Below are 24,533 nucleotides of genomic sequence, written 5' to 3'. Positions count from 1 at the left end.
TCTATTATCAATATGCGTTGGTTTCGTTCTCTATATACATGCATATGTATGTAGAACCACGAAGGGGTGCACACCTACACACAAACAGATAGTTACCCTGCCCCTACTACTATGTACATGTGTAACAATCTTAGGCACAAGGCTTTAATTAATCAATGATTATTTAACGAGAAATGCTTCAAAATTAATTTAGTAGCTTGCGCCTGGGCACAAGCGAACTCAATTGTACCTATCTTTTGATTCCGTTTATTACAAAACTAAGGACTATAATCGTAGTAATCGAAGCAAATGGATTCATTTCATTCACCATGAATTGTTCTATGGATCACACACACAAATGAATCGCACACATCATTCATATACTAAATACAACATATATCGAGCAAGAATTATGCATTAACTAATATCAACAAGACATATTCAACGTTTATATACACACACATATACATGCATATATATATATATGTAACGAAACAATTATACATATGCATATACACATATATATAAAACATATTATATATACATATACATACGACAAGTAAGCAAAGTTGATACAATAAATAAAACCAAATAAATTGCGTTAAGGTAATGGACTTTTAATGACAGATCGTACAGATAATCGCGGATTAAAAGAGTAAGTGGAAGTCAATCATATATGAAGGACTTGCAAGTCACTTAAAGTTGGCTATATTGGGAGCAGGACATCAATAAGCAATGCTTTAAACTAAATGCTCGCAAGTTTATAATTTTCTAATAGTATTTTATGTAATTCCTATATTATAAACATATTAACCTCTTAAAAGTTGGCGGTGTGTCACATACATTCTCACAAAACTAGTATACCCTTTTACCCATTATGTAGGGTATAAATACGTGAGAGAATTCTGTTGAGATTACAAAAACAAAATACATGCAGTCGTCGCCAGCCAATCAGATTGATGCAAAAACAAAATACACGATACTCAGAATTCTAGCGATGATTATACCCTACACCCGCAGAGTAAAAAGAGTATATCAGCTTCATGCAAAGTATGTAATAGGCAGAGGGACACTCCTTGTCCAAAGCCTATAGTTCATTGTATTATTATTATTATTTTTTATTTTTTTATTTATTGTATTTAAATTTTAATCCATCACTCAAATGCTGAGTCCAAGATAAAAAGGCGTAATATCTGACCTTCATGACCTCTTCGGTCTTATCATCATTTGAACTAATTTTAATGAGTAATAGTGTCCACGAAATGCGTGCCAAACCACACCTTTGGCGTAGAGGCTCTCATTGTAGGCGCCATGCAAATATTGGCCGTTTAAATTGCTACAAAAAAGAAGGCAATCCATTTCAGGCGCCGCCCTGCGTCTCCACCACCATAAATGGTGGCATGTTATAGCACAGGATGTTTAACTGATAGATGCCACTACGAAGCGAGTTGGCCGTAGATCTGCGGCTGCGCAGCTTGGTCACAGTACTTCTCGACCAGGATAGAACTGTCACGCTCCTTCATTAGCTCATTAATTGCCGCACTGAAAAGGGCAAGCAATTTAATTGGTTGTGCCTTAGCTTTATGTGTTTCAAATTCTACCTCCGACGCGTCCCCACTAACCGCACTGAAAGGACATCATTGCTGATGCTCTTGACCAACAGCTGAAAATAAGTTACATTATATCTATACACCTAATTCGGTTTTTACACGGTCTTAATTTAACACTGTTTGAAAATTAAAAATTTCATTTAGCACGATTCAAAATAACACAAAAAAATGAAAAATAAAAAAAAAAACAGCTTCTTATATGGGTCGTTATGGACATGATTTAATAAAATATACATAGATCCTTGTTTTTTCCACTGATTTTAATAGGTCTTAAATGTATTTTTAATGTCTTTTTTAGAGGGTTTTATTTACACGACTTTTTCTAGAACCAATCTACCTATGTTGCTGTTTGATGTTGCAATCACCTACCGTTTCATTTGAGGGCAACGAAACATCTGCCGAAGTATATTATTAAATATTAGCGTAGTATAGACTAAAACTGCCGCTCGAAACATTATAGCGCTCTCAATTAGCTTTTGCCCGATGCGCCAAACTATGTAGACTGAGGCGAGTTTTTAAAAAACAACACTCATTTGAAATACATATAGTTGTGCTTATAGCAGATTAGCCTAGACCATAATTATTAAAATTCGTTTTTTTTTTTAAAGGCAATCAAATGACATTTTACAAAAGTACAAACACATTTGATTTACTTGGGAAATAAGTATTTGTGCAAACAGCGATTAGAGTGGATTTGACGCTCAGCGTGCTTTTTTGAATAAATAAGTATAAATAAGAAATAATCTATTTTTAATATTGAATGCTCATGCGAAATGTGGAGTTTACCTAGATTTGCATTTGAAAGCAGAAAATCAGAGCCTAATAAGAGGATTGAACGAAATTATTTACATAAATAGCTGATATAGCTGCCAGAGTTAATTAAAACCGAACACAATAACAGATTACCTAAGAACCCTGATTCTTATGGTTAGATTAAACGCTACAGCTACGACTACAACTAATCCTTTTCTGTTCTAAGCATTTAAAGCTACGACTTATCCTTTGCTTAGCTTTTCTTATCCTTTATTAGGTTTACAAATATGAGCTGTTGACATGGCGAGAGAGAGAGAGAGAGTAGGGAGAGAGTTCTGCTGCGAGTAAGTAAGACAAGGAAAATAATTACTAAGAAAGTATAAATCGCCAAAAAGCAACTTGGGCAGAAAAACTACACCAAGAACAGTCCTTGCTAAGGATGGAAAACGAAAGTTGAGAAAAAGCCACCGGGAAACGAGTAAGAACTGCCTTTGGACAAATATGTTCCTGATACTTCATGAATATACTGTGGACATCAAACGCATGAGCAGTATTCCAGCACAGAGTAGCAAGAGCAGTCTCCAGACGTTTAGTTAGACAAGGATCTAGAAATTCCTTGTTTAGAGTAGTTGGGATGTGAAAATTGAAGTTCACTTTTGAATCAACTAACTAACTATCTACGACTTTTATCGATATGTGTTCCATTATATCGTGAGTATGCTGGTCTGTTCTAAAGTCCGTTTTGACATCACATTTATATTTTAAAATATATATTTAAAATGTAATTGAACTTAAAACTATTTTTCATTTTAATTTAAAGCAGGGCTAATTTTTGATTATTTCTGAATCAACTTCTACATTTATTCAGTTTTAATATTAACGTTTTTCCTGTTTTCTTTTATAATTACTCCTATTTATTGCTTAGTCCATAATTTGTATTTTGGCTTAAGCTTAAATTCTGGCAATACCTTTGGCTCGAGCGACTGTTTCCCATTTGTGAGCCGACATGTTCCTATCTCTCCAGCTGTCTGCTAAAATACCGATTAGCGTTAACTGTCACTTGGAAATATGTATGTACGAGTGGTAACGTAAGTAGTTGTCTTACTTCCTTGTATGCCAACTTCTTTTTTCGAACTCGATCTTTAACTGCAAAATTACAACATTGCCTGACATTATTTTGATCTATGGTTTTGATCTTAAAACTAAAAATAGCTGCAACATGACACGACCAACTAAACTGCACGACTGTTTTGGATACAAACATATATACAAGTACTTCTCGTAGTTGCTAGATTTGTCGCCTCCGCGAGTCGCAAAACAATTGCAATAGTTGGCTGTCAACGCTTTTGTGGCATTACGAGTTCAGTACAAATTTGTGGCCATAAATTAAGAGCGCGAGTAGCGCCGAAGAACATCAAATTAATGGCATTATTTGGTCGGCAGATCGGCTGATCGGCAATAATGTGTGGCAGGGGCCTGAGGCTGACGGGCACGTTGACCTTTCGCCAACTTGTTGGATATATATAAGTATAGATATATATTACTGGCTGGCTGATCTTTACAGACAGAGACGGGCATTTTAATTCAATTGGCGCAGGCGGTTGTCTGACCTTTTGCGCATGCGCGACATCGTCACTACTCGCCTGTCATTCCGTTTGGCTGCCGTTGTTGTTGCTGCTGCTGCTGCTGCTGTTGCTGCCACTAATTATGCATGCAACTCAATGCAAATCAATAGCTTGCAACTGCAACAGCCATGCCGCACTGTGACGAGTTCGAGGCGAGCGCGTAACGAGGCCACTTAATAGATAATAATTTAACATTTCAATTGTGTGAATCGAAATAAGTTTTCACATAATTGTGCAAATCGGTCTGCGAGCCAGAAAAGTGAAAGGGCAAGCACCGAGTGGGTCCCTTTAAATGGTTTAGCGGAAGAATAACCTTTCTAAGTCGACACGACGCCAAAGTTGAAACGGCAACAGCAACAACAACACATCACACGACTTGCCGCCAGGTGGTTGCTGTTGCACCGTCCAACCGCCGACTCTGTTCGCACACTGAGCGCTACACGTAAGTGGACCGCATTTGCTTCTTCATGCAACATTTACAATTAAACACGCTGTATTTTTTCGTCCTCTATTTTGATTACAGTTGGGCTGGCATGATAGTTCAAGTAATACCCAAAATAGTTCTCTACTTAAACATAATTGTTAGAGGTGGAAAAACAATCGATGGCACTGTAATACTTGTGTGCTCCAAAAACTTCTTTTGGATTTACTTTTTAAGCCCTACTCCTAAAATATCACAAATTTATCTACAAATTGTGACTTAAGTTCATTCTGGCCAGACGTCTTTTATCATCCTCTAGAGAATCTGTTTAGAGCTATAATTATGTGGGATTTTGTAATGAAATACTTCCAATTAGAATTATTATATATATTGGTTCAGTTTTGCTTAATAATTTTTTGGTTATTGATGTTATTAATGTATTATTCACTTTTCCATTCCCGCTTGTTGGTTAATTACAGCAGTTTTGAATAGTATTCGTAAAACCTTTGCATACCACTATTCTGATATTAATTAAAAGCACAATTCGCAAGTTGAAAGTTCGATTTCGTTTCAGGCATCCCTTCATGAGCTAAGCAAGGGAATTATCGAGTTGTATTTAAAAAATTTAATTTATTTTTATTTTTTTTAAATAAAAGTTAAACATTTTAACTCATTTTTAATTCCAACCACCAGCAGCTCTAATTGAAACCAAAGCAAATTTTTATAATCTAGAAAAGCAACCCTGATGTTCCAACAGATTTATATAAATTATAAATGTTAAATTGTAATTAAGACTGTATTTGCCTTAAACTATAAGTTTAATTTAGGTTATAAATATAACACTATAAATAAACAAAAAAATGATGTTTTAAAAGGTGAATAATATAAATATTTTTAACTGATTGGCAATTCAATTTCCATTTATACAAATATGGGAACACATTTATTAAAACTCATATCTGTATTCTAGAATGTTTCACAATATCTCTGTATAATTTATTATTATTAATAATTGAATAATGTTAAATCAGAATCATTTAGAACATTTGTGGGCAAGCCTGTTGGTAACACTTTTTTATTTTAATCCCAACTCTACAGTTCTTCTGGCAAACTAAAGACTGCCTTCGATTTGTACGCATACTGTTGGCAACAACTGAAGCTGTGGCTGTTGTTGCTGTTGCAGTTGTAGGTATTGTTTTTGTTGTTGCTGCTGCAGTTGTAGGTATTGTTTTTGTTGCTATTGCTGTGGCGGCTGCTGCCATGTGCAATGAGCAGAGCGCCGGCTGCATTGGCTCGATAGGTCTGCGCGCCTCTCTTCAGCGCTTGGTCTTTGGCCATGTGAAGCAGGCGACATTTGGCGGCAGGCTTTGGCTATAAATTGGCAGAACGCCAAGACGCTGTTTGCAGTCGTGGTTTCTACTTGCGCGCCCATCGTTGTGCTGCACGAGCTCCATTGGCCAAGTTACTGCCACACTCTGTTGGTGGCCAGTGAGTTAGCATTGGATCGAGAAGGATTGGCGTGTACAACTAAATAGCATGCTAATGCTAAAGGTGTGTGTGTGTGTGTGTGTGTGTGAATGTGAGAAAAGTGCTAACTGTGTGTTAACTTCTTGGCTTGCAGATAATTTTGCTGAGCGCTGTGCTCGGCATTGCGTACGCGGGAGTCATTGGGCCCGGCCCCTACTATGGCGGACCAGCAGGACCCGGCCCACTGCATCATTATGGAGGTTATGCACCGCATCATGCCGCCCTACCAGCACCCTATGCTGCGCCTGGTAAGTCAACAGGAATAAGGATACTTTGCTCTAAGGATAGCCTTTTGTGGAGCTGCAAATCTGCTCGACTTCTCAGCTGAAATCGAATTCTTAGGGCGTGATGGGTTTTTTACTAAAGAATGAATTATCTATCTAAAAGTTAAATAATATTTTCCACTACACATCCACTCTTTTTCAATAGAAATTCATTTTCAAAGCAAAAGTACTCAAACCACAGCCAATTTTTAAAATATAGTCGGTTTTTCCCAAAAAGAAGATGTTAGTTTTGAGTCGGCCTTGATCTTCAGAACTGAGCTCTACTTGTATGAGTTTTTTCGTATCCGAATCGAATTTGTTCGGTTTTAAAATATAAGAAGCTATCGGTTTCCATTCGAGCATTTCATTATTTTTGGAAAAATCTATTGTACAAGTATAGACCGAATCTCTTCTTCATTTCATGAATTTTCTTTTCCCTTCTAGCGCCCAAGCCCGCTGCTCCGGAACCCTACGATGCTGATCCCAAATATTCCTTTGGCTATGACATACAGGATGGCTACACCGGCGATCTGAAGAGCCAGCACGAGACCCGCCACGGTGACGTGGTCAAGGGCAGCTACTCTGTGGTCGATCCCGATGGCACCAAACGCACCGTGGACTATACCGCCGACCCGCATCATGGCTTCAATGCGGTGGTGCGCAAGGAGCCGCTAGCCTATAAGCCGATTCCAGCGCCTGCGCCTCGTCCACAGCCAGCTCATGCTCTTTCGCTGCATGTCCCTGGCCCAGGACCAGCGCCAGCCCCAGCACCGCCCTTACCTCCAGTGCCAAAGGCGCCGGCACCAGTGCTATCATATCCTTTGGCCTTGACCGCCTACCATCGCAGTGCGCCTGCGCCACCCGCACCCCCAGCCCACGTGCCTGTGCCCGTTGCTGCTCCACTGCCCTCGGCGCACTTCCATGCCGCCTACCCAGCTCTAGCCCACAGCCCCTATGCACATTATTCCGCCGCCTTGCCCGGGCCCGCTGCTGACCCCCATGCCCATTACTATCATCATCCGCACCACTGATCACCACTGATGAGCGCGACTAGGCTTCTTTCGGCAAGTTCCAGACAACGACGACGATCCACTTTAGCTGTCATTATCATCTGCTTCACATCTGCAAATAAACTAATCTCATCCCTCATTCTCACACTTGTTCTCTCTCTCTCACTCTCTTCGTCTCTCATTCTCCCTCTTACTGTCTTTCTGTCTGACTAAACTCTCGCTGTTCTAGAAACTATCTGCGATGTCAGAATTTAATTATTGGGAATGTATGTTGCAAGTATTATGTGTTTAATGTGCAAGCTTAAGCCTTATTCTTAAAAGATCTGATAAGTTTTATCTACAATGTATATTTGTAAGTATGTGCTGTTGTATCCCAAGCTTAAGTTACGAATAACGCGAATAAATCATAAACGGAAAAAATATCAAAGAATTTCAATTTATGGCAGGATGTGCAAAATTTCAAAGAAAATCAAATTAAGACCTTTCGGATCCATAAATGAAATGTCACTCCAAATCGATGAGACTACATATTTCGATCAAGAAATACATACTATATAGTATGTCAACACACCGAATGAAAGTATTTTAGAAAATGCAAGGACTCTAAGGACACTTCCCAACTTAACTAAGTTACTTTTTCGATTAAGGACTTGGGGACTTCTGCAGTGGTTGGGGCAGCCCAGTATTACAGTTTCCAGCATTAAATTTTAAATACAAGTATAATTCATTTAAATATTAAAGAACACCTTCAAACTACTTGTATACTCAAGCAGTTGAAACAGAGACACATTCTCCAATTATTCTCAAACCTTAAGTAATTTGTAAAAAAATGTAGTGCCGATTTCTATCTTTTTACAAACAAATTGTTAGCTTGCCCTTCGTGCTTAGAAGATTTTATCAGTATCTGTTAGTTTTAGGTTTAAGGTTTTCAAGACCTTCACATTCATAGGGACAGACAAACAGGCAGAGAAGAGAGCTAATTAGATAAAGAATTATGGAATTATGGATCGATGGATTATGCCTAACATCATAGCTTACTTATAAACTGAATTGCACAATTTTCTAGCTTAATTACAATAGCTAGTGAGTGCTTTAGTTGTATGTGTTGAATACACATTAATGTTGTCAGAACATGAAACATTGACCTCGTTATGTATTTTTGACAAACATGTTCACTTTTATCAAACTTTAATCTTTAATGGCTTGATAACTGGGTATTTAAATATCTACTTTATGGGGTGTTAGTTTTAATTCTAAGTAACATTTCATATCAACAACATAGTGTGTTGGCACTGAGAGTGGCAGCTTTTATAATCTAGCTTCTTGTTGTGAAATTTAAGTAATTCCTTTTATTTCTTTAACTTAGTAGGCTTCACATTATATTAGGTATCTGTTGAAAGTGAAAGCTTCTGAGCTGATTTTTAATTATACACCGTACTTATCGGCCGAACCTATTGTGTTCAAATGTGAAATCTACAAGTTTTTATATTTTTTTTTTTATAAAACTCTAATAGTGAGAGTCAAGAGAGTCAAAAAGAGACCCAGAAAAAGTAAAACAATCCTTTAATTCTAAATCATAATTTAAAGGAAAGAGGGAATTAAAGATGAAAGGCCAGCTTAATAAACAATATTTCACAACAAAACGACATTTTCACTGCAAATATAATACAGAAAGAAATGACATACACTAATAAATAAATAAATGGTTAAATTTTTTACCATCTTAACTAAATGATAAAATCGATGGTTTAGGAACTATTTCATATCATTATACCCCTCCTTCTCTTCCTTTATCAGTATTTTGAACTCATTAATATAGAATTTATCAGTCGAGAAATAATCGACAATAAATATTCACCATAAAGAAATTGTTTTTAATAATTATTGTTAGCACTAAAATACTACAATTATAAACATAATCACTATAATAATACTGCCCTAATACTCTTTTATTTGTTAATTGTCTTGCTATATGTATTTATCTTCTGCAGGGAGGGAACACTACACTTATTTATGGGGCTTGTTAAGTAATCTATATGCGTCGTATCACTTGATTTGCCTATATTTGAATAAAGAAAATCCAGTGCGATATTGCGAGGGAAGGGGCAAATGAAGAAGCACGCACAGGGCTGAGTTCGTCACTTGGCATGACATGCGAAATGAAAGCCATTGACTTGGCCTGCACCTCCGATTATAAGTAGCTTTACAATAGCCAGGGATAAAGTGCTATAATCAGCGAGCTGCCCACCCACCCAGCTATATTTCTATACATGTATGTATGTATACTATATATATATATATATATATACATCGTACGTCAACAAATGACAAATGCCGCCGTAATAACTGTAAACGTATTGCATTGCACGCTATCATCGCCGATGTTGCCAATCTCCGACATCGCGCGCAACTGGGGGGCCAACAATCTGAATGCTCGAAAGCTATATTTATCTCTTCGTAGCACAAACAAAGCGCAACCAAAATTTTCATTTTATTTTCATTCTTATTTCGCCTCCAAATCGAACTTGACTTTCGAGCGCTGCGGTTGAGAGTCGACGAACAAAAAATTGCCGAGGACTGCTCTCTAGTGCCAGGCACGGAGTGAGTCTGACTACGGATTAGAGCCACCTCTGCACCCCCTCCACCAATAATTTGGCAGGCACTGCACTCTTGTGCCTAGCACGACATGAGTCTGGGTGCCACACACCACCACCACCACCACCACCACCAATAGCACCACCAGCAGCACCGCCACACCATCATGAAAAGCAGTTGATTTTTAGTGCCCATTACCGCTGGGTCGCCACTCAGCTGTTTTGTTGTGAAAAATCTGTTTCTTATCGTTCAAAATTTCGAGCGTGTGCTAGCAATTAAGCAATTGCCCAGCATTGCTTTCCTCGCGGCTCGGTGGCACAACAAGTGGCTTCCGAACCACCGACCAGTCGTCAGTTGCCCTAGAATCGCGTAGGTTGCCTCTCCCTCTCGGCCACGTTTTGGCAAAGAGCATGTGCCATAAGGAAATTGTGAAAACCATTCTAATTGTGCGGTGCTGTGTTGTGTTTGTAATTCCGTGTGCTTGAATTTGTTTACAATGAAATAGCCAATGAGAAAAGTGTAGAGAGAAGCTGCGGTGCTAGAGAAACAGTAAGAAAACAAAAAGAATACAATTTAATTGACAAAACTGTTGAACGTACAAATATATAACACATTATAAGGAAACTCAAAAACTGATCAACACGATGCTATTGAGCCATTCAAGTGAATCTGTAGCTCACACATGGTGCCTTTAAATTTGTGAATATTAATACTTGTGTGGTTTCCAATTAGGTATTTGACTTTTGAAATGAATAGTTGATATTCCTCTTTAATCGAAATTTGATGAAACTCAAAAACTGTCCAACAAGATGCTTTTTAGCCATTCAAGTGAATCTGTAGCTCACACATGGTGCCTTTAAATTTGTGAATATTAATACTTGTGTGGTTTCCAATTAACTATTTGACTTTTGAAATGAATAGTTGATATTCCTCTTTAAACGAAATTTGATACCCTTCATCATGCATGTTTACTCAAAGCAAAATAGTTAAATAACTATAAATAGTGTATATTTTGGTGTGTCTGCTTGTATAAGTGGAATAATTCATTACATGCGAAGCTAGTTAATAAGCGAAATAAACGAAACAGCAAACAAGTAAACAACTAAATTAGGCGAAGCCATTCCAGAGTGATTTATTAATAACTTGATGATTCCAGCAGCACTTAGTTTTTAGTTGAAACTTTTTAAATATTTAGCTACTTAGCTCCAAATATCCATTTCACTTAAATTGTCAACTTTCCTTTGTACTTGTACTTAGTTAAAAAAAAGGTTTCCAGTTGTACTTTTTTATAAACACGAAAGTCCTTTTGTGACGCAGCTAATTATTCGAATTTTATAAATCGCATACAATTGCCTAATAAAAAATATAAAAAATAGAGAAGTGTGAAAGAATATTTCACTCTGTATTTCAAAACGATTTTGGAATCGCACAAGAAGGTGAATTGCGTTGGCGGCAATGCACTAAACATATTTTTGGAGTTAAAGAACATTTGAGTTTAATTTTTTTCACTCGTAATGTACATGTGCTGAGCTATGCTTCATAATTTTCAATTTAAGCATAACATTATTATTCCCTATTATTCCCTATGCCTATTTTGTGCAAAATGTTTAACAAAGCTCTGCAAAGAATTATCTAATTATTTGTTGTTTTAAACAATCATCGTTTTTCCACATTTTCTCATACGAAGTCAATCATATAGGAATTAAATTACCATTCTTTTATGAACTTCTATCGTATTAAGCTTTTCAAAATGAAAAAAAAAGAAACAACTGCTGCGAATGACTGATAATGAAAGGTCTATAGCATTTGGAATATAAACACATTTCATATTTGTTGTTTTATTTCATTTTTACATTCTATAAAATTATCACATATATGACCTTCGTGTCCATTGAAATGCTTTTAAAATTATGTATCAGACACAGAAATATCTTTTACTATGTACGATTTTTTTTAAATAAACACTTTTGAGAATGAAGCCTCAAATAAAGAACAAACAACTTTTGGCATAAATGTAATGTTTTTCCAAATCAGTGGAAAATAAACCACTGCCATGATTAAAACGTCGATATTGAAATAATCATTTCATATGGTACAGATATGGTACATTATAGTACATGGTTTTTATTCTAAAGCTTTATAAACTTTTTTTCGAATCATTTTTAAATGAAACCAAGACTTCAACAAAAAGCCTAAATATTATTTTAAAAGAACTCATTTGACTATTAATTTTTTTTATAAAATTAAATATATATTTTGTGCTTATTAACCAGTTGTAGTGTTTTTGTCTTAACATAGCCCCGTAGTTTTGTTTATCATAACAAATCTCCACCAGTCAAACTTTTTCTGGAGAATACAGAGAATCTTTTCCGGCTGTGCAATTACGAAGCTTTCCTCTCCCGCCACACGCTCGTAATTGGAAAATTGAAATCGCAGCGCTCGATCTCATTATGCGCGTATGCGAGAAATCTCAGACGTAGACTCTTAAAACTGAAGCTGTCAAACACAATTTAGATTGAAACTTAAATAAGCTCAGAAACAGAGGAACACACAGTTCTGGTGTACTGTGCAGACTTTGAGTCTCCGAGGCGGCCAGCTCACTAATTGCTTAAGTAATTAAGCAAGGGGCAGCGCAATTAAGCAAATTAAATGCCGCGCAATGTGCAGGATGAGCAATTGCAGCTACAGGCCCGGCCTCAAGAGACAGCAACCCATTGTCCGACTCGGACGTACCCGTAGCAGTGGACTGCCACTAACACTAGACTTTCCCTTTGGCAGATTGCGGCAAAGGATACCCCGGCGGTGAATGCAAGTGGTGGCCCGCGAACGAAAGAACACCATGCTGGAGGTCAACAAAATACTGGAGAAGTGCGGGGACTGCAATCGGTTGCAGTTCCTGATGCTCTTCCTATTCAGCTTCATCAACGTGCTGTCTGCCATGCACTACTATTCGCAGACAATCATCACATTTTTACCCAAATATTGGTAAGTAGTGCTTCACCGCAAGCCCATTCCAATTTCCTAACACCCTATACGCTCATCTACAGGTGTGCCGATGGCTTGGCCTCGGCCGAGGAGGCGCCTTCAAAGTCCAGCTGCCTGCCCATAGACTACAACGAAACGTCCTCCGACAGTTGTGAGCGCTACGACTACGAACTCTACATGGGCTACGAGAGCTATGCCAGCGATATGGGATGGATATGCGATCAGGCCTGGAAGCTAACCATCGGCCAGTCCATGTTCTTTGTCGGCTCTGTGGTTGGCACATTATTGCTGGGCTATCTGGCCGATAGAGTCGGACGCTTACCCATCCTGATTGTGGCCAATGTGATAGCCATGGGGGGCAACATGCTGACCATCTTCGGCACCACCTTGCCCCTCTTCTGCCTCTTCCGCTTAATATCGGGCTTTGCCACAGACAGCAATTTTGTAATGATGTACATATTGGGTGAGTAAAGTGGCAGGAAGCTGAATCAAATCTTCTGGTTTTATGTTGACTTGAGAATGTTTTAAAACCCCACTCAATAGGACACCTTTTCCTTTATCCCCCTTTTCCCCGGTTAGTCTTAAGTCATGAAGGGGGGGGTTTTCAAGCAAATACTCTAAAGAATTCTGCTATCCGGTTGGAACTGATGACAGCTACATCCGAGATATCCTTTTAACAGATTATGAGCGAATTCTGAATATATTGAATTTCAGGTTATTTGATATTTTAGCTTTCAAATGCATTTCAAATTTAAATATAAAGAGTTTCTCATTGAAATGTGATTACAATTAACGTTTGATAAACATTTCAACCCCAAAACCGTATAATAGAATATAATGAATGGCCTATTTTGATTGCAAGACTGCATGCAATTCCCACATTCTTTGATATTTTAGCTTTCAAATGCATTTCAAATTTAAATAAACACAGTTTCAAATCCAAAACTGGTGATAATAGAAGCCACCATCCTATGGAGAAACAAGTTCCACTACAAAATGCAATTTAAATTCAAATTATTCCTTTCTTTCCTACCTACTTGTAGTCATGGAATACATGCGTCCCTCGCTGCGCACTGTAGGCCTCAGCATTTGTATTGGCATCTTCTATTGTGTGGGGTCCATGGGCGCACCCTGGATCGCGGTGCTGGCCCGCACCTGGCGTGGTTTCTTGATCGCCACTTCGCTGCCCTTTGCCCTGGTGCCGCTCTTCTATTTCATTGTGCCTGAGAGCGTTCAGTGGCTGATCTCGAAGCAGGAGTACGAGAAGGCTGTGGCCTGCCTCAAGCGAGTGGCCCGCATCAATGGGCGCCAGGTGGAGGAGAGCGCCTACCAGGAGTTTATTGAGGAATGCAAGTTCAGTCAACAGCACCTGAAGGTGGCACCCAACCTGCTGGACCTCTTCAAGACGCCGCGCCTGCGCCGCAACACGTTAATTTTATTCTTCAAGTCGTGAGTGCCCCCCCAAATCGATTACAAATGCTCCACTAATTATCCACCCAACCCACTCAGCATGGTTATTACACTCTGCTACGATGCCGTCTCCCGCAATGTCCAAGGTCTTGGCATTTCGCCGTTCGTCATGTTCACGCTGAGCGCCACGACCATACTGCCTGCCTGCCTGGTAATAATTCTGCTGCAAGATCGGATCGGACGCAAGGCAATGGCTTCCATTTCGTTGCTGTTGAGTGGCATTTTCATTTCGGTGACGGGCGCCATACTCTTTGCTGTTGCCTCCAGCGCAGAACGCAGTAAGTCGAACAGTTACTAAACTACAAGTAGTTATTATAATACAAGATCTTTGAAGTGTTTACTGATGTGCAAGATTTTGGTTTAATATCAATTATGGTTCTCATTCCACGTTCTTTGATATTTCATAAATATTATTCTCCTTCTTTGAGTCGAATTAATTAAAAGTAATTTCTTTAATATTTTTGTAAATAAAATTCAGATCATTAAGTATTTGAGTAGTATATGAGTCGATTTTTTTGATGATATTCTATATTGGATTTTTTTTTGGTATTTGGACCACGACTGATAAAAATACTCTGAAATCAAATCTGTTTTCAATTACATCTTTAAAAGTCTGCTAACTTTTTCACTTTTTTTTGCAATTGCAACAAATCACAACATTTTCCCTTAGGCTATACTAAGTATCCAAAAATGTTGTACGAAATTATTGTAACCTATTTTTTAATCAATTTTCTCTAGACTTTTCCATAATAAAATATTTTTGTTTCGATGGCTTACGACTATTTTCGAAGGTTCAAATAAACGAATTCAAGATTTTTAACAAAATTCAAGCAATTTAGTAATGCTATCTTTTTAATGGAATGTTAAAATTTGTAAGAAAAATTAATTCAATTATAAGTTCACATTTCTATTCAGATATTAAAATGTCTAGCTTACATAATCAATTAATTAAATTTTAAATAAAACTCAAGCAAGATTTAGTTTTTCAAAATTTATCAAATGGAATCAAGTGATTTTCTTTAAATTTGTAAGAAATAAATTAAATACTTTTAAAAAGTAATAAAACTAAGAACTTTTTTAAGACAAAAAAAAAAATAAGAAAATTACCTATCAACAGATAAACACATTTGAAACCAATATATTGTGAGTTGTTTTATTTTAAAACAAACGCAGCTCTAAATAAGACAATAAGACTTTAAAGCTTTGGTTCCGTTGTATTTGCTTTCCCTAGTCCCTCTATATATTTTCCTCCTATATATTTTCCTAAATAAGTTTAGTTCTACATATTTGTAACTTTTCACTTTCCAGGTGCCACCTTGCTCGTCACACTCTCGGTTATCGGTCGTTTTGGCATTACGGTCGCCTACAACTCGGCCGCTCAGTACGCCACCGAGCTGATTCCCACTTGTGTGAGGGGTCAGGGCGTGGGTGCTGTCCATGTCATGGGCTATGCCTTCACATTCTTCAGCGCCTTCATTTTGTACACCCGGACTATATTTTCACCACTGCCCGAAATTATTCTGGGCTTCATTTCACTGCTGGGCGCAGGCCTGTGTCTGCTGCTGCCAGAGACACTGCATCGGACTCTGCCCACGTCCTTGGAGGATGGCGAGAAGTTTGGCAAAAATGAGAAATGGTACACGTTCAGTTTTATGGAGAAGCGGACTCAGTCAGTGGCTGCATTAGCCACGCAGAATTCTACAATGAAATCACATTCCAATTCTGTCGATTCGGCGGCTTACTTTTAAAAACAACATCTTCAGAATTGCATTCTACTTATTTTCTTTTGTTACTTCGTTGGTGATATTTGTTTTATAGATAATGTAAATAAATGTAATTAATTGTAAGCTTATTTCCAAAGATGTGGCAAAACGTAAATTTTGTATTTACTACAAACCTTTATGGTTACTTAATATTAATAAAATATAATTATTATTAGTGGTCGCTTTTTCAAGAAAATTGGCATAAAATGCCTTAACGACAGATTTATTATTATTTAATTATTGAAAATAAATACAGTAGGGGCAAGTTTTTTAGAAAAGGCGTTATTAGATGCTGCAACGATGCTCCGGCCAGGGTATGCTCTCCTATGTTGGGAAGCCTTTCTTTGGAAAGAGCCATTCAGATTGCGTCAAGAAGCAGATTAGTGTGGATCTAAAGTAATGCGTCCACAGTCAGCATTCCTCCCTGCAGCTCAGAAATGAGCTAACAAGTCCATTTTATACCCAATTCTACTTACACACTATCCTTACAATCCTACTCCTTGATGCCAACACTTTGTGACGGTCACCTGGGCGTCGTAACAATCTTAACATTTTAAAACTTTTATCAAATAAATCATTTTCCAATTCGCCTTAGTTCGAGAATTTTCTAAACGCATCCAACATCATATAACCTTACTGATGCTTTTTAGAATATTATTTAAAAACGTCCATGTCTAGCATAAGCTAATCCTTAGTGAGAAATATCGATATACGAAATCCAAATAAATTGGCGCTCTAAACTTCAAGTTCGCTATCCAAAATATATAGTAGTTTAATACGAGTGAATACACTCTATTCAGACAACCGAGCAATAAAACTTAAAGACTATGTCATCAAGATAAAAATATGCTTTAAAATCTTGCCATTTGAAGGCCCCCAGCATGCTGCTCTTGACATTTGTATTGCCATCGTCTAAGTAGCGTCTCGGCCGTAAACAGACGTCTCCAAAATGCACAGACGCCTCCCAGTAGGCAGTTGATTGTTTACCTTGCCTTTGTCTCTGGCTGGCCATAGACGCTATTTACCCAAGGAAATTGATATAGGAATCCACTTAGATTCAGATATAGGGAACTGCTCAACAATTTTTTTAACAGTCGCAGGCCGAGCGATGTGAGCATCGGTGCATTCAGAACTGGTTAGCTTTCGGGTGAGAAATTGTGCGACAGAATGGATTTCGAGCAGGTGCTGGATACGTGTGGCAGCTTCGGTCGCTATCAGATATTACTGCTGATCCTATATGGCTACACAAATATATTGTCATCATTCCATTATTTTGCACAAACCATCATCAGTTTTACGCCGGAGCACAGGTGAGTACTAAATAAAATCTGTAAAATATAACTTTACAAGCAGGAAACAACTTAAATTTATAATATGATAAAAACAAGAGCAAGCTGCATTAAATTTTGTGATAAGATTGAAATCTGCACTTAGACATTTGATAACAGCTTGTGGAATGAGTTATGAACAAGCACAGTATGAACTAGACCTACGGGACTACATCAAAGCACGCACGTTAAATAAATTGAATTAAAATTATTTAGTTTTTTTCTTTGCATATCGAAGGACGTTTTTCTAATAAAATCAAAGCTCAAATAGTATTTTGAACATGCTTCTGCTTACATTCTTCGTCGTGAACCACAAAACAGGCCTTTTAATGAGACTTTTATTATATTTCATAAGCAAAAAGGTTCTGCTTTTGACTTCTATTGCACTCATTGCCTATATTCCTTATATTCTACATATCGTCGACAATAATGTATGCTTCCAAAGTATTGCATGTTTTAATTATATGCACTATCTTCTTAAATTTGTTGCTTAAAATTCAATTATTAATGATGAAAATTACATTACAATAGTAGCTTTCGCTTGTAATATTATTAATGCTTTTTAAAATATGGTTTTAATCAAAAAACTTCAACTCCTCTAATCCAGTTGCGTCCAACCCGAATTAGCATCAAATGGGCTTCAAATCTTCCACAACAACACGCGCTCAAGATGCAGCTTCATCGAGCTCAATGAGAATACTGGGGAGATTAATAAGGAGGCGAGATGCCAGGCCTGGAAATACGAACGAGAGAGCGGTTATGAGAGCGTAACAACTGAGGTAAGTTCTCGGCCTAAAAGTATGTGACGACTTTTGCCCGCCATCGCTCAATAGTTCACAATCGCGTCCCCCATTTATGTGTACACAGCTGAATTGGGTGTGTGACGATGCTTACAAGCTGGCCGTGGGTCAATCCTTCTTCTTTGTGGGCTCTGTCGTCGGTACTATATTCTTTGGTTATCTGGCCGATAGAATTGGACGTTTGCCTGCTTGTGTGTTGACCACCTTAACGGGAGCTACTGGCGATTTTATAACCTCATTCGTGAGCAATTTGCCGCTCTTTTCAATGGGCCGCTTCATATCTGGTTTATCCACAGATACGGTCTATTATTTAATGTTCATATTGGGTGAGTACTGAATACCCCTAAGAGCAAAGCCAGTTAATGAAATCCATTAAATATGCTCACAGTTTTTGAGTATCTCAGCCCGAAACGTCGCACCTTTGGCCTTAATATCGTGGTAGCCGTCTTCTACTGCATGGCGCTCATTGCTTCTCCCTGGTTGGCCATATGGGTTGGCACTTGGCGCCATTATCTCTGGGTGGCCTCACTGCCCGCGCTAGGAGTGCTCTGCTATCCATGTCTGCTCTTCGAGAGCGCCGAGTGGCTGTTGACCAAGCAAAGATACGACAAAGCTGCAAATTGTCTGCGACGCATCGCCAAGATCAATGGAAGACAGGTTGACGAGTCGGTGTTTGAGGAGTTTAAGGAGTTTTATCGAAACAAAACGATGGAGCAGTCCAAATTCAATACTCAAATGGACACTTTTATGGACATGTTCAGAACTCCACGCATGCGCAAGTTTACAATAATACTGCTCATCAAATCGTGAGTTCAACTAAAGCTACACTTCAAAAATTTGTATCTATCGATATACTTGTATATATTTTAATTCGAAGCATGATCATCACCGTTGCCTTTGACATTGTCAGTCGAAACATGGAGGGCGTTGGCACTTCTCCCTTCAAACTCTTCTCCTACACAAGCATTACCTATTTGCCTGCCGGCCTCACAATAATATTCTTTCAAAACTTCATTGGTCGCAAGGGCATGGCCTTCGCCTCTCTGCTTATAGGTGGCATCATTACTGCCGCCACAGGCTATTTGGTGGCCACCTTGGATCCGACGCAGCATGCCGTACTCTTGGCCTTCATGGTGGGTCTGGGGCGCTTCGGGGCCGTGGTAGCTTATGATGCCGAGGCCCAGTATGCTGCCGAAATCATACCGACAAGTGTGCGTGGACGTGGCGTGGCCAACATACATGTTGTGGGATATGGATTTGGTTTCTTCAGCTCGTACATTATTTATTTGGGCACCTTTTATAAGCCCCTTCCAGCGCTCTTCATCAGTGTGCTGATGCTTATTGGGGCGGCCCTGTGCCTGGCACTTCCCGAAACTCTAAACAAGTGAGTGGGAATATTGAATTTTAAATTGCAATTATAGAAATATAATATATTTTATCTCTTAGAAAGCTGCCGCAGACTGTAGCGGAGGGCGAAACCTTCGGCATTGGGGAGAAATGGTTCTACTTCCCCTGCTTCGAAAGGAAACGACGGAAGAAGGAAGCGCAATTCCCAACAGCTGCTGTGTCTACCATTGTTATCTCGAGTGCCAGCAAACCTTAAGCTAAATAAATACAACTATTTATCAATGATAAATATTTACCTTGTTTACAATCTCTCACAAGTTGTTGTATAATATTGTAGACAGTAGTTTAGATGAAGCTGTTTTATTAGTAACCAATTCATTAATAAATGTTTATTAATGTTTGAAACAACCAGAGCCAGATATAAAGTAAGATATAAATCCTCTATTTTTAAAAAGGCAACATTTTCGTACGTTTCCATCAAAGCGAAAATATAATAAAAATTCGGAGCATGAAAATATTAAATTAAATTAAAAGAGTTCCTTTATGCTTTCATTTTTTAATTTTTATTCTTTGCTTATTAGCTGACGTTATTATTTATGATATTGGAACACATTTTTACATTTCTCTTTAGATGAAATAAACAAAAGAAATAAATATAAACTTGATCTGCCTAGGAGTTAGGAAAATATGAATACCCTACATGCTTTTGTTCCTACAGATGAACAACCAGAATAGACAGCGGATACTGCCCAAGAGTATAAGTTTATACTTTTGAGAGGGTCTGCCAAGCCTGCTATTATGTTACACACATATATAGAGTATAAATATGTCTACTGAATTATTCGAAACATTTCATCATTCAATTAATAATTTAACCATGAAATTAATAATTTCGCAAGAGATGAACTCAAAAGATCATACAAGTATGTTTTGGTAATAAAAGATTATTACAATTATTAAGCTTTATTACAAAAAGCGAATGGGGTCTTAGCAGTGCAACAGTTTTTGAGGACTCATTCATTCTGACGCCCATTTCTAGGATTAAGTAGAGCTTTATGAATTCAGAATGAGTTGACATTAAAACCTTAGCCGCATTATTCATAATATATAGTAGTTTTATGGAGCAACTAGGCTGTACTCAAACAACCGAGCAGTAAAACCTTAAGACTATGTCATCAAGATAAAAAACAAAACAAAAGGTCTAAAAAATGCTTCCACCCAGTAAGTTCATTTAGACGTTTGTTTTGGCGTTTCCTAAGTAGTATCAAAAATGCATGACGCCCGACCATTATTTACTTTAGCAGCAGACGCTATTTGAACAAAGAAATTGCTATAGGAATCATCCGAGGAACAGATAAAAGGAAGTGGCTATCAAATCTTTTCGCCAGTCGCATTCCAAGCGATGTGAGCATCGGTGCGTTTAGAACTGGCTGGCTTTCTGGTGAGAAATTGTGCGACAGAATGGATTTCGAGCAGGTTATGGATAAGTGTGGCAGCTTCGGGCGCTATCAGATATTACTGCTGATCCTATTTAGCTGCTCAAATATACTGTCCTCGTTGCATTACTTTGCACAAACCATCATCAGTTTTACGCCAAAGCACAGGTGAGCGCTAAACAAAATACGTATATTATTAAGAAAACGCTTCAAGTGTCTTGTTTGAAATATGATGGAAAAAAAAACAAATTAAATTTTGTGATGCCATGAAAGCTCTCAAATATTTGAAAAGAACAGCAATGAGTCTTTCCTCCAATTATGGATGCGTTCAACATAAAATTAAGATACTTGTACTGTAATTCTCCTTACTTACCGCTTTATCCTCATTCCGTATTTTGATGATTTTTTGAAAGGGATTCTCTTTTTTGTTGCATAAAAGAAACACGGAAAGACATTAACTTATGCTTGCACAGCTGCAATCACCAGACATATTACTATAATTATATAAACCAACCCACTTATAGCCATTCCATCACAACAAAGCCCTTGTAAAAAAATGTATTTCTGTGATTTTGAATTTAAATATTTTTTAAAATAATGAGTCTAAAATATTGTTGTGGATCTACTCTTAACTCTCAAATGCGAATGGGATCTCATATCAAATGTGGCCTTTTGCAAATAAGTGTTTTGTAAGGTTTTTGTTTCTTCGTTTCGTTTCATTCCCACTTTAAAATTTAAAATGCACAGATTTGGTCAGATTCTAGATCGATTTTATATCTAATGCTGTAATTAATTAAGAATAGGTTTTACATTTGTTAAAAAACATGAAATTAGTTTTTAAAGCACCCATTTCATTAATTTCTTTAACTCTTTGAATACAGTTGCGTCCAACCCGAAATAGCATCAAATGGACTTCAAATCTTCCACAACAACACGCTCTCAAGATGCAGCTTTATCGAGCTAAATGAAAATACTGGAGAGCTTAACATGGCAGCGAAGTGCCAGGCCTGGGAGTACGAACGAGAGAGCGGTTATGAGAGCGTAACAACTGAGGTAAAAAGAGGATTTTGTGGACTTTGTGGGCCTTAACTTACACTCGCTTCCCCCATTTATGTGTACACAGCTGAATTGGGTGTGTGACGATGCTTACAAGCTGGCCGTGGGTCAATCGTTCTTCTTTTTGGGCTCAGTGGTCGGTACTATATCCGTTGGCTATGTGGCCGATAGATTTGGACGTTTGCCTGCTTGTGTGTTGACCACCCTAATGGGGGCGACTGGCGATTTTATCACCTCATTCGTGAACAATTTGCAGCTCTTCTCATTGGGCCGCTTTATATCTGGCTTTTCCACAGATACGGTCTATATGTTGATGTTTATATTGGGTAAGTACTCAATACTTGTACATTAATAAATCCACACAACATAATATTCAAATTGCTTTCAGTTTTCGAGTATCTGAGCCCGAAACGTCGCACCTTTGGCCTCAATATCGTATCGGCCGTCTTCTATACCTTGACGCTGATGATTTCTCCCTGGTTGGCCATATGGGTTGGCACTTGGCGCCATTATCTCTGGGTGGCCTCACTGCCCGCCCTAGTAGTGCTAGCTTATCCCTGTCTAGTCTTCGAGAGCGCCGAGTGGCTGTTGACCAAGCAAAGATACGACAAAGCTGCAAATTGTCTGCGACGCATCGCCAAGATCAATAGAAGACAGGTCGATGAGTCGGTGTTTGAGGAATTCAAGGACTTTTATCGAAACAAAACGATGGAGCAGGCAAAATTCAATACTCAAAAGGACACTTTTATGGACATGTTCAGAACTCCACGCATGCGCAAGTTTACAATAATACTGCTGATCAAATCGTAAGCTACCTATAAAAATAATGTAACTATCGATGATTATTTGACTTATAACTATTATTCACAGCATAATCATTACCGTGGCCTTTGACATTATCAGTCGAAACATGGAGGGTATTGGCACCTCACCCTTTAAGCTCTTCTCCTACACAGGCATTGCACATCTACCTTCGGGTCTGACCATTATACTCTTCCAAAATTACATTGGACGCAAAGGCATGGCCTGTGCCTCCCTGTTTTTTGGAGGCATTATTACTGCCGTCACAGGCTATTTGTTGGCCACCTTGGATCCCGCAGAGAATGCCATTCTTATGGCCTTCATGGTAGGTCTGGCTCGCTACGGGGCTACAGTTGCGTACGATGCCGAGGCCCAGTACGCTGCCGAAATCATACCGACAAGTGTGCGTGGACGTGGCGTGGCCAACATACATGTCATAGGATATGGATTTGGTTTCTGCAGCTCGTACATTATTTATTTGGGTACCTTTTATAAGCCCCTTCCAGCGCTCTTCATCAGTGTGCTGATGCTTATTGGGGCGGCCCTGTGCCTGACACTCCCCGAAACTCAAAACAAGTGAGTGGAAATATTGTATTTTAAATTACAATTATAGAAATATTATGTGTTTAACTTATAGGAAGCTGCCGCAGACTGTAGCTGATGGCGAAATCTTTGGCATTGGGGAGAAATGGTTTTTCTTCTCCTGCTTCAGCCGCAGACGACGGCAGAAGGAAGAGCAATTCCCAACAGCTGCTGTGTCCACCATTATTATCTCAAGTGCAAGCAAAAGTGGCAATAATGAGTTAAACAAGTTTAATACTTTTACCTTTTAAAGATGATAAATATTGACTCAACTAAGGCTGGCCTTATTGACAATCTCACAAAAGTTTTGTATAATATTATGAAAAATAAAGGTTAAGTTAAAAGTGAAAATTATTTATAATTTTTGAGAGCATCACTGAAACACAACAGCAACTGCGTCTCACTAGTCTGTATTGTGGTACATTTTTTAAGATTCCTCTAGCCGATCATTGAACTATAAGTATAGCTAAATCCCCCTATATTGTTGACGAGCGTCCACAACGGTGACTATGTTACTACATTATTTTTCATTAAGCTTCATTTCTGTTTATAATGTTCCAAAGAATTATCTTATTTTATTAACTTTTAATTAGACGTAATCTTGTTTTGTTCTCAGAAATGATCGAAATGAAATAATATACATATATATGTATGGTTATTCAGATTATAAATTACCAAGATTACTGAGACTTCTGTTAAAATCACAGCTGTAACTGACACTACTATTGTGACTGTGGAAACTGCTTCGAATGCCCTTTATATTGTGAATGATGGTGTGATTGAACAGCTGTTAAGCAGCTGTGTGACTGTTATGATATTTGTTTCCTGTGCTTGCGGCATAACAGTCAGGAATCAGGATTGGAAATTTTAATATTAATTTGAGTTTCACTTGAACAACGCAATCAACAAATATTGTAAAATTAATGATAACTTAATAAAAAAAAAGAACACCTAAAACGGCTGATTTATGATTTTTCGAATAGTACACTTATTCCGACCTAATAAGCGATGTTCTTGAAACTCTTGCTAATATTCCTTTGATTATTTTTTATACAATTATTATTTTTTAAAATTCATTTACATTATTTATTATGTTTTTTTTTTCAAAATTGTCAGATCTCTCCTCAGCCTATATAGTACCGGCAATAGTTCTTGTAGCACATTTTTAATATTATGCAACTA

The 24,533-nt window shown here is 38.0% G+C and overlaps 4 protein-coding genes across 4 annotated transcripts; all 4 read left to right on the top strand.

The window, feature by feature from the left end:
• The first annotated feature begins 5,924 nt into the window (after positions 1 to 5,924).
• LOC115623801 (larval cuticle protein A1A) lies at positions 5,925 to 7,209 on the top strand. Its single transcript, XM_030518343.1, has 3 exons — positions 5,925 to 5,939; positions 6,010 to 6,163; positions 6,623 to 7,209. Exons 1-3 carry the CDS (start codon positions 5,925 to 5,927, stop codon positions 7,207 to 7,209), a joined length of 756 nt encoding a protein of 251 aa, XP_030374203.1.
• Positions 7,210 to 10,158: 2,949 nt separating this feature from the next.
• Positions 10,159 to 16,090, top strand: LOC115624152 (organic cation transporter-like protein). Its single transcript, XM_030518749.1, has 6 exons — positions 10,159 to 10,332; positions 12,562 to 12,768; positions 12,831 to 13,231; positions 13,812 to 14,217; positions 14,278 to 14,516; positions 15,547 to 16,090. Exons 2-6 carry the CDS (start codon positions 12,590 to 12,592, stop codon positions 15,984 to 15,986), a joined length of 1,665 nt encoding a protein of 554 aa, XP_030374609.1. The 5' UTR covers positions 10,159 to 10,332; positions 12,562 to 12,589; the 3' UTR covers positions 15,987 to 16,090.
• Positions 16,091 to 17,135: 1,045 nt separating this feature from the next.
• On the top strand, positions 17,136 to 19,884 carry LOC115623557 (organic cation transporter protein-like). The gene is made up of 6 exons (XM_030517955.1): positions 17,136 to 17,311; positions 17,937 to 18,108; positions 18,197 to 18,455; positions 18,518 to 18,935; positions 19,007 to 19,513; positions 19,576 to 19,884. The coding sequence occupies exons 1-6, from the start codon at positions 17,169 to 17,171 to the stop codon at positions 19,730 to 19,732; spliced, it is 1,656 nt and encodes a 551-aa protein (XP_030373815.1). The 5' UTR covers positions 17,136 to 17,168; the 3' UTR covers positions 19,733 to 19,884.
• Positions 19,885 to 20,882: 998 nt separating this feature from the next.
• LOC115623556 (organic cation transporter protein-like) lies at positions 20,883 to 23,702 on the top strand. Its single transcript, XM_030517954.1, has 6 exons — positions 20,883 to 21,080; positions 21,794 to 21,965; positions 22,036 to 22,294; positions 22,357 to 22,774; positions 22,839 to 23,345; positions 23,407 to 23,702. The coding sequence occupies exons 1-6, from the start codon at positions 20,938 to 20,940 to the stop codon at positions 23,600 to 23,602; spliced, it is 1,695 nt and encodes a 564-aa protein (XP_030373814.1). The 5' UTR covers positions 20,883 to 20,937; the 3' UTR covers positions 23,603 to 23,702.
• Positions 23,703 to 24,533: the final 831 nt, after the last annotated feature.

The sequence above is a fragment of the Scaptodrosophila lebanonensis genome, unplaced genomic scaffold (genome assembly GCF_003285725.1).
Source record: "Scaptodrosophila lebanonensis strain 11010-0011.00,11010-0021.00 unplaced genomic scaffold, SlebRS2 tig00000053-arrow-pilon, whole genome shotgun sequence".
In the NCBI taxonomy this organism is placed as follows: domain Eukaryota; kingdom Metazoa; phylum Arthropoda; class Insecta; order Diptera; family Drosophilidae; genus Scaptodrosophila; species Scaptodrosophila lebanonensis.
This window is presented reverse-complemented; position numbering and strand designations above follow the sequence as displayed.